The sequence below is a fragment of the Gekko japonicus genome, unplaced genomic scaffold (assembly GCF_001447785.1).
Source record: "Gekko japonicus isolate JY-2015 unplaced genomic scaffold, Gekko_japonicus_V1.1 scaffold3084, whole genome shotgun sequence".
NCBI lineage: Eukaryota > Metazoa > Chordata > Lepidosauria > Squamata > Gekkonidae > Gekko > Gekko japonicus.
Window position 1 is genome coordinate 89,478 of NW_015176071.1, and position 10,452 is coordinate 99,929.

General features: G+C 50.2%; 1 protein-coding gene across 1 annotated transcript in view; it reads right to left on the bottom strand.

Annotated features, from left to right (window-relative positions):
* The window catches only part of MYO7A (myosin VIIA), a gene marked incomplete at its 3' end in the record, with an annotated part of 151,777 nt that overhangs the window by 88,371 nt on the left and 52,954 nt on the right, over positions 1-10,452 (bottom strand). Inside the window, exon 15 of the mRNA XM_015426720.1 lies at positions 7,215-7,271. Coding sequence (XP_015282206.1) covers positions 7,215-7,271 — 57 coding nt within the window. The remainder of the gene's footprint in view (positions 1-7,214; positions 7,272-10,452) is intronic.

Here is a 10,452-nt window from a genome sequence, read left to right on the forward strand (position 1 = left end):
ATAGAAGAGGGGCAGACAAGCAGTGTTCCCTCTAAGCTGAGTGAGTGTGAGCTAGCTCACAGGTTTTTTTAGCCTCCGGCGCATACATTTTTGCCTTAGCTCAGGAAGGATGGCTCCAGAGCAAACTAATTTAGGTCCCGGTCACACGGGAAATTTGCCTAAGGAGAGGCATGACTGCCGGGCGGATTAAATGGGCACGATCAAACGGAAACATCTGAGAAGCTTAGAGGGAGCATTGCAGGCAAACACAAACACAGCACAGGTTGGTTCTATGATGCCCGTTGGGTAAGACAAGTTTGCAGGGATTTCGGGTGAGCCACAGCATAGCTGGGGGAACCGTGATCAGTGCTCCCTCTGAGCGGAGTGAGTGTGAGCTAGCTCACAGTTTTTTAGCCTCCGGCTCACACATTTTTGACTTTGCTCAGGAAGGACGGGGCTCCAGAGCAAACTCATTGATGCAGGAGCCAAATCGCTCCCTCACAAACTTTAATGCCAGCAGCTCACAAAGTAGAATTTTTGCTCACAGGACTCCACAGCTTAGAGGGGGCATTGACCATGATGTGGCCTCCTTTTTTTGGGAAAAAAAGCCATGGAGAAGGGAATTAAGACAGGAGATACGGTGCTGGGGAGTACAACCCTTACCCTCCAGGTCATTTCCCCAGTACTGATACCCACTTCCTCCCCACGGGAAGGAGCTAGAGAGTTGTTGACGGCTTTAGGTTGGGAAATACCTGGAGATTGGGGGTGGGGGCTGAGGAGGGCGGGGTTTAGGGAGGGGAGGGACTTCAACCTGGTGTAATGCCATAGAGTCCGCCTTCCAAAGCGGCCATTTTATCCAGGCGAACTGATCTCTGTCGCCTGGAGATGGGTTGTGATCCCGGGAGATCTCCAGCCGCCACCTGGAGGTTAATAGACAAAACTGCAGGACCGTGTACGTAATTACATATACAGTATGAATTCTTATAACCAGGGGTCGTTTCGTAGAAAAAGAGGTGCAGGAGCTCATTAGCATAACTCATTAGCATAACTTATTTGCATATGCCACACCCCCTGACATCACCGGAAGTGTGTCAGAAGGCAACACCCACCGCTCAGGCTCTGGCTGCTTCTTGCTCCTTGTGGCCCAGGGCTGCTGGGAGCAGGGGCGGGGCTTGTTGCATGTGCCCACCCCCTGGGCTCTTTACTGCCGGAGCTCTGCTCCTGTGCACTCCTGCAGGAAATGACCCCTGAAATTGGGGGGGGGGGGGAAACGTGCAGATCTGTCCTTGCAGAGCAGGGAGAGCTTGTACCTGAATAAAACTTGGCCTTAAAGGTGCCACTGGACTCTTTTGGACCCGGGGGGGGGGGCTCTGCAATTTACCAGGCTGCTTCTTGCTCTGACTGAGGGCTGCTGGGAGCAGGGGGTGAAGCTTGTTGTATGTGCCCGCCCCCTGGGCTCTTTACTGCTGGAGCTCCACTCCTGTGCGCTCCTGCCAGAAATGACCCCTGCTTATAACTATTTACAACCACTAATATTAGGTATTTCAGCATAACACTCTTTAGAATGTAAAGTCCATATAATCACTCCAGCTGTGCCATTTTGTTAGGCTGCCGCCACATGGGCAAAAACTATGATGGGCGATTCCCTCTATTAACTGAGAGCCATAGCTGATGAAAATACTTGAATATGATATAGAACAGTGCAAGGTACCAACTAATTGGAAATAAGAAATGGTACACTGTACTCAATTAGATCTGAAGAAACAACAATAGAATTCTACATTTCGCTCTGTAAGACCTGGTGAAGGCTTTAGAAATGGGGCTACACCAGTTCTCATCGTCAACCTTACAGTTTTTTTGTTAGTAGCTCTGTTGACCGTTACTGTACATTTGATGTATCTATTAATACCCCTGGCGGGCACTGTTGTACATTTGATATCATTTTGATATGTTTTGCATTATATTTACTTTACATTCTAAAGAGTATTATAATAAAAGGTTTCCCTTGCTCGAGAGCTAGTCGAATCCAACTCTAGGGGGCGGTGCTCATCTCCGTTTCCAAGCTGAAGAGCCAGGGCTGTCCAAAGATTTCTCCGTGGTCATGTGGCCGGCATGATTAAACGCCGAGGCGCACGGAACCCTGTTCCCTTCCCACCGAAGCGGTACCTATTCATCTACTTGCAATTTCTTGCTTTTGAACTGCTAGGTTGGCAGGAGCTGGGGCCAGAGGCGGGAGCTCATTCCGTCATGCCACACTCGGGTCTCGAACTCTGATTGTAAGTAGTGTTATAAGAATGTATACTGTATAAGTAATGATATACACGGTGCTGTAGTTTTGTCTATTAACCTATATACACCGTGGTCCTCTTGTTGCATTGTATACCTCCTGGAGGTTAGCAGTCATCAACTAGAGACTTACCTTTTTGTTGTTGTTAATGAGAGCTGGGAATTCAGAAAACCGGGTATGCGTATGGCTATACAGTTGTATTAATCTAATGGCATTCAATTGTCAATATTTTTTGGGGGGGGAATGGGTGCTGTGACAGCCGAGCCGTGAAGTAACCCAGGGGCCCATCAGCCCACCCCCCATTTTCTGGCTACGGGGGTTCTGCTATCTCTGATGCCAGAGGCGGTGGAAAGGAAACACTCCAGCGGGAGCAATGTCGGCATGGTAAAATTCAGGGCCAGTGTGGTCTTTTCCTTTTTCCATGGGCACAGACTGGTTCCATCTGACCGTTAACTGTCAGTCCTTGCCTGTCTTCCCCGGTTCTTGGGCTGGCTTCTTACCCTCCCCGGTTCTGTACATCCCCAGATCCCAAAACACTCCCGAAATCCCAGCAGGTAAATTTTCATTATGTACGGAATTTCCAGAGTCGTTTCGGGTGTCCCCCGAGTTGACCTGAAACAGCTCGTTTTGGGTATAATTTCAGCACGGGTGTACCTGAACGTCCTCACCCCCTAATCGTGACCAATACTATCTACTCTAACTGGCAGAGCCACTCCAGGGTCTCAGATCAAGGCCTTTTACAACACTTTGCACCTGATCCTTTGTGGGGTCTGAACAAAATCCTGCGAGGCATGCCCAGGTCAAAGTTCAGGTTACCACCGGGACACTCTCACCGGGAGATTGGCTTGGCCAAAAGCACAAGGTCTTTCTGATTCTGCATGATACTGCTAAATTACTCTAAGAGCACAATGAATTACTGAAGACACAAGCTTTGCAACATTCAAAGATAATCTTGCCTGTGAGAAGAACATAGTGTGATTTGAGCATAGAGGCTCTAACTGTAACGTTTTTCACTGTGCCTTGGGTGAACCTGCTTGTTCTGCTAATAAAGACGCTGCTGTGAGCCTGTCAGTTCAGAGTTTGGTACAGAGAGAGGCAGAGAGACAGAGAGACAGAGCTGATCTGCAGCTTCAAGAAATCTTTGTGTACGGTGTCGTTATTGAACCCTGTCAAAGTCTACAATCCTTCATACTGGCATTGCCAGGGACTGAACCGGAGACCTTCTGCATTGGGAAGCAGATGCTCTACCCCTAGGGTTGTCAAACCCCCCCCCCCAGTCGGGGCAGGGGATCCCCCGATTTCGAGGGGCCCAATCTGTCACCAGCCGCCGGCAGGGGAAGCCCCACCCCCAAATGGCAGTGTCCTGCGGGGATGCCGCCAACAGGATGACATCACTGGAAGTGACATCATCACACCAGAGGCATCGCATGGCGATGCTCTATAATTCGGGGGGGGGGACACTCTATGGTTACCATAGAGTTTTTTGCTCCTCGTGCTAGTAGCGGCACCTTGACTATGCCATCTGTGCCCTACATCCATATACACGGAACAGTTATGGAATTCCCTTCTTCTGAGTCATAAGAATTACCCTGCCGGATTAGACCAGGTTCATCTAGTCCGGCATCCTGCTGTCAAAAGTGGCCCGTATGGGCTCCAATGACCAGGAAACTACGGTCTTTGTTGCCAGTCCCCAGTATCTGGTGTTTCTAGCCACCCTGCTTCTGTGCCTCCTATCTTGTCATCCGGGACATTACCCAAAATCTGATTCCGGCCATATTTCACGGTGATCAGAGGTCTGCTCTGGACACGTGGCCTTCAATGCGATCTTCTCACCTGTGACGGTCCTTTTTTAAAAAATTATTTATTGAATGGACAAAGCAAATCCCCAAGCCGATTCCAGTGCTTTCGTCCTTTGAAACGAACAAGCAGCCTATACAAAAATTTGCTGCTGGAAGAGAACGGAATGTGGGCCAAGTGAGGGGAGGAGCAGAGGAGGGGAAGTCCACGAGAGGCGGACATCGGTTGATGAAAGAGAGGGGCAGAGGAACCAGAGAGTGAAGAGGGAGACGGACGAGAGACGGGAGCAAAGAGACAGACAGACAGACCAACCAAGGGGATGAAGAAGAGCGGACTCTTAAGAACACAAGAGAAGCCATATTGGATCCAACTCTCTGTGTCACGTAGTGGCCAAAACCCAGGGGCCATCGGTTGGTCCACCAGCAGGGCCAGAACTTCACAAGCCCTCCTGGTGTGGCCACCCCAAGCACCAAGAAGACAGAGCATCACTGTCCCAGACATAGGAACATAAGAGAAGCCATGTTGGATCAGGCCAACGGCTCACCCAGTCCAACTCTCTGTGTCACACAGGGGCTAAAACCCAGGTGCCACCAGGAGGTCCACCAGTGGGGCCAGAACTCCAGAAGCCCTCCCACTGTGGCCTCCCAAGCACCAAGGAGACAGAGCATCACTGCTCCAGACATAAGAACATAAGAGAAGCCAGTGTTGGACCAGGCCAATGGCCCATCCAGACCAACACTCTGTGTCACACAGTGGCCCAAACCCAGGTGCCATCAGGAGGTTCACCAGCAGGGCCAGAACTCCAGAAGCCCTCCCAGTGTGCCCCCCCAAAGCACGAAGAAGACAGAGCATCACGGCCCCAGATAGTCTTCCATCTATACCTCGTGGCTAAGAGCCACTTGGGGATCTCTGTTCAATATGTTTATCCAATCCCCTCTTGAAGCTGTCGGTGCTTGTAGCCACCACCACGTCCTGCAACAGTGGATTCCCCTGTGTTAATTCCTCTTTGGGTGAAGAAGGACTTCCTTTTATCCGTTCTAACCGTTGCCTGACTGCTCAGCAATTTCATGGAGTGCCCATGAGTTCTTGTGTTGTGAGAAAGGGAGAAAAGGACTTCTTTCTTTACCTTCTCTATCCCAGGAATAATTCTGTAAACCTCTATCATGTCACCCCTCCGTCGTTGTTCTCCGAGCTAAAGAGCCCTAACCTCTTTAACTCATATCAGCAGTAACAAAGAAACTTCACCAGAAAGTTTGGCAAATTCCAATTAGGCTTCAGTCATGATAATGGTCTCCTTGCCCCATAAAGGTAAAGGTTCCCTTGCTCAAAAGCCAGTCGAGTCCGACTCTAGGGTTGCAGTGCTCATCTCCGTTTCAAAGCCGAAGAGCCAGCGCTGTCCGAAGATGTTTCCGTGGTCATGTGGCCGGCATGACTAAACACCAAGGCGCACGGAATGCTGTTACCTTCCCACTGAAGTGGTACCTATTTATCTACTTGCAATTTCTTGCTTTCGAACTGCTAGGTTGGCAGGAGCTGGAACTAGAGACGGGAGCTCCGTCATGCGGCACACTCGGGTCTCAAACGGCTGAACTACCGACCTTCCACAGCCTGCAGTTCAGCGTCTTAACCACTTGAGCCACCGCAGCTCCTATTCCTTGCCCCATACAAGGGATGAATTAGCTAGATGAGACGAGTACAGTACCACAGATCTTCCAGAGCCCTGAAAAGCTAAATTCCAGTCACACGGGGCCTCGATTTGCATCAGGGCAGTGCGGGGATGGGGCGGGGGTAATCCACTGTGGCCATCTGGTATTAATACTAGAGCCTTTAAACACTAGATCTCAGGAATACAGGGTCCCAGTTGGAGTCATGTCAGGGCATTGTGTACGGGTGTGTTGTGTGGTAATCTGCCATGGCCTGCTGGGAAAAAAAAATATAATTCATCTGGCGTTGATATTGGGGGGGGACAGAAGACAATATTGGGTGGGGGGACAGGAGGCAAGCATCGATCTTCTGCCACCTGTCCTTCCAAGATTAATAGGACTGTGGGGTGACAGTGGCAGTGACCATTTCCACAGGCAAAACCCATGACGGCGCCCCTGATTTTTTGGACACTCGCTGATTCAGCAACAATCCCGCTGGGCCCACAGACTGTGAGAACAAGACAGATTCAGGTGAGTCGCCATGTTGGTCTGCAGCAGAAGAGCAAAGACTGAGTCCAGGGGCACCTTTAAGATCAACAAAGTTTTATTCGAGGTATTCAGCTTCCGTGTGCATGCACTCTTGGAGCTCAGTTGGGCTGGCCGAAGGTGTTTAAGTGCCTTGAAGCTCACTTCTGGGTGACCCACCAGACCCAGAAGGAAGCTCTGAAGGCATTTAAATGCCTTTGGAGCCCACGAACCTCACGAACCTCCACGAAAATCTTGGAGGTTCGTGGGCAGATGGTGGGAGACAGGTTCTTTCGAACCCCTGGTTCGCGAACCAGAAACCGGCTTGGTTCGTACTCGAACCAGGGCTTGTTTGGGGGTTTGTGCCCATCCCTCGTCTTCATTAAGTTGTATGCTGATTTGCCGTACACCTACGTAGAGGCATCTACCTATATATATGAACCGTTAACTTCCATTTCAAAGTATCTGAGGAAGTGTGCGTGCATACGAAAGCTCACACCTTGGACAGACTTTTGTTGGTCTTAAAGGTGCCGCTGGACTCAGAATTTGTTAATCGGAAGCCCTGTTGGGCAAAAACCCATTTGGCCCGCCCACCTTGTAAAAACACCTGGAGGGCACCAAGGAAGATGTTGGCGAATGCCATGGAGCCTGTGGGCGCCATGATGGGGACCCCTATCCTAAACCAACACTCTCCAACATTTATCCTCCCTTTTAAAGGAAAGTTACTCCAACTCCTTGATCATGTCGGGAGCCCTTTTCTGCCCCGTTCTCAACAGAACTTCTTCAAAGCAAACCTCTGGTGGACATCTGGTTGCTTTGAGAAGCCCTCTCTGTATTTGTATGATGGCCCCATCCTTTTTGGATGAACCCAAGGCAAATGACATAAGGACAAGGAAAAACCAGCAGAAGCGTAACACTAAACAGACTAGGGTGGGGACGGGGACGGACATACAACAGAAGGGAACTCTTGGCTTCATTTTTACCTTCAGAGTGAATGCAGCTGACGGGCCGAAAGCACTGGACGCATAGCCACAGAGAAACTACAGGGGAGGAAAAGGCAAAAAAACAAACAGAGAGACAGAGAACAGATACAGTTGAAAAGGAAGAACGACCAAGACGGGACTTCTGAGCGACCGCTCAGGCCAAATGGGCGCAAAACAAGGCAGCTTTGCTTTGCGGCGGCTGTCAATCCAAATTGCACGAGGGCTGCCGTGCAGTTTTGCCATGCAAAGGGCTGCGCTAGAAGACTGCGGAGCAGGGCCTTCCCTGTACTGGCCCCTGGGCCGTGGCACTTCCTTCCCGCCAGCATTACACCAAGTGCTCTACCTGTAGAATTTCAGGTGGCAGGTTTCAAGGGATTTCTACCTGCTCAAATTTTTGGTAGAGTTGTCTGCGGGCGCATTGGATCTATCTCAGATTTTGCTACCTAACAGGGAATATCCCTTTTCCTTCTCTCTCTTGCCCGAGTTTGATCCTACAGATGATCGTCAAACAATATATATATTTTAAACCGATGTTTTGCTACTGAGCTTGACTGAGATTTTCACCTCACTTGCTTCACATGTTCCCCATTTTGGAAGCTCTGACCTAAAGACAGGATAGAGAACTTTTGAATAAATTAGCAAATAAACCATCGAGGAGGGAGTTTGTAGAGACAGGCTGAAATCCATGTGCCGAGCTTAAGAAAAGCTTACTGCAGGGGGCAGCTTCTGTGAGATTCAGATTTCAATCAGTCCACAAATTCCTTGTTTGCTGGTGAGTGCCAGTTTGACCATCAAACTTGACTCATCCCACTAAACAGATGTGAAGCTCACAGGTATGGCACATGTATAGGGCTGTCAGCTCTGGGATGGGAAAATGTGGGGGTGGAGCCTGAGGAGGGTGGGGTTTGGGGAGAGCCAGTTTGGTGTGGTGGTTAAGAGTGGTGGACTCTAATCTGGAGAACCGGGTTTTATTCCCCACTATAAGCTAGCTGGGTGACCTTGGGCAAGTTATAGCACTCTCAGCCTAAAAAAATAAGCATAGCTCGCCCCCTAGTGGGGCCAAAAAAGAGCTACAGCTTCGGCAGCCAACATTCCTCCAGGAACTCCTGGCTACGCCATACAATTATTATTATTTATTAATGGGGATAAAGCCATAGAGTCCACCTTCCATAGTGGCCATTTTCTCTAGCTGAACTGATCTCTGTTGCCTGAATATCACTTATAATCCCAGGAGTCGAATCTGACTCTAGGGTTGCGGTGCTGGTGTTATGATTGGCTGAGGTGGAAAAGGCCAGAAGTTCTATTATGGGTAACACACCACCAGCATTTCACAAAGGAAAATGATGTTAGGGGTGTGCTATGCGGTGTCTTCCTGTCCATGCACATCTATTTAGGTTTAGGTTTGTGTTGTTAATTTCTGGAGACCCCAACAAAGACTGCAGGGTTCCCAACCTCCAGGTGGGGCCTGGAATTCTGGAACTACAACGGACCTCCAGACTATAGAGATCAGTTCCCCTGGAGAAAACGGCAGCTTCGGAGGGCAAACTCTATGGTATACCATAGATTCCAGGTGAAATCCCTTCTCATATTTCCCCCTTCATAGGCACCCCCCTCCAGATCTCCAGGAATGTCCCAGGCTGGAGATGGCATCCCTAAAAGAGACTGGATTTCCACACACTGCATCTCTGGGCCCGTTTGAGAAAACGTTTTAACAAGACAACCCCCACAAGAGGCAAAATAAAAGCAGGTGGAGCACATGGGAAAAGGCCCCCTGGATAGTCTTCCCCACCTTCACAACTCCGACCACTACTAGAGTCATTCTCACCACCAGAGGCCTGAAACCTATCTCAGAACACACTGAAGGGTTGCTAAGCAACCGTTTCTGGTGCTTCCTTCAGCCTTCTCCTTGTCCCGAATTCTTGGATAAACTGCTTCTTGAAAGGCCTTTTGGGTACCTCAGGGGACACCAGAGTATAGCATATTTCTAGGGGGCAGGGATGTGGGTCCAAGCTAGGGTTGCCAACTCTGAGGTGGGAAATCCCTGGAAATTTGGGGGTGGCGCTTGGGGAGGACGGCATACAACGCCACAGAGTTTGCCCTCCAAAGCAGCCATTTTTTTCCAGGGGGTCTGGAGATCAGCTCTAATTTTGGAGGATCTCCAGGCCCTGCCTACAGGTTGGCAACCCTGCTGGAAGCAGTGGTCCCCCCAAAAGGATACTGTTCCCCAGGTGGGGGTGGGGGATTCCCCACTTTCACAGGGTCTGGCCCGCTGCCAGCCCACTGGCCAGTGGGAGGAAATTCCCTTCAACCCAACGCTGTGTGCAATACGCTTAAGTCACCTGGAAGTGATGTCAGTGCGTTGGTGACGTGGGGAGGGGGGCGATGCTCTGCTTTTGGGGCAAAACTCTATGGTTTGAGTCCATTTTTTACCACAGAGTTTCGCCCAGAAAGAAGTGTCGCCCCCGATGCGTTGATGTCACTTCCAGGTGACGTCAGTGGATCATGCGACATCCCCACCCACCCCTGGAACGCCCCCCAAATCCCTCTCCCGACGGTGCAAGGAAGAGACTTGGCAACCCAACCCCTCCCCACTAAAGTACCTGGAAGTAGACCCGCTTCCAACACTGGCAACCGGACAGCTCCAGAAACGATCCAGGGCAAAATCAGACCAGCCTTCCCCCCCCTCCCGCCCCCAGTCTCGACTGCTTGCTAAGCTCAGCTTGGACTTTGGCCGTTTGGTTCCCTCGGCCTGATTTGCAGCTGGTCTCCTGACAAAAAAAAGCCCTCGAGACAGCATTCTTCTTCTTTTTTTAAGCGACTTGTTTTCAAAAGAAATTCCCAAACCATGGGAGTTAGTCTCGCTCTGTCCCTGACACTGACAGTGTTCAAACCCAGCAGGAACTCCTTCTAGTTTGAACAGAAGAAGAAGAAGAGAAGAGATTGGATTTATACTCCGCCCTTCTCTCCCCAAAGGAGTCTCAGAGCGGCTTACAAACTCCTTTCCCTTCCCCTCCCCTCCCCACAACAGACACTCTGTGAGGTAGGAAAGAAACAAAGGATTGGATTTATACCCCGCCCTTCACTACCCAAAGGAGTCTCAGAGCGGCTTACAATCTCCTTTCCCTTCCCCTCCCCACAACAGACACCCTATGAGGTAAAAGAAGAAGAAGAGATTGGATTTATACCCCGCCCTTCACTACCCAAAGGTGTCTCAGAGCGGCTTACAAACTCCTTTCCC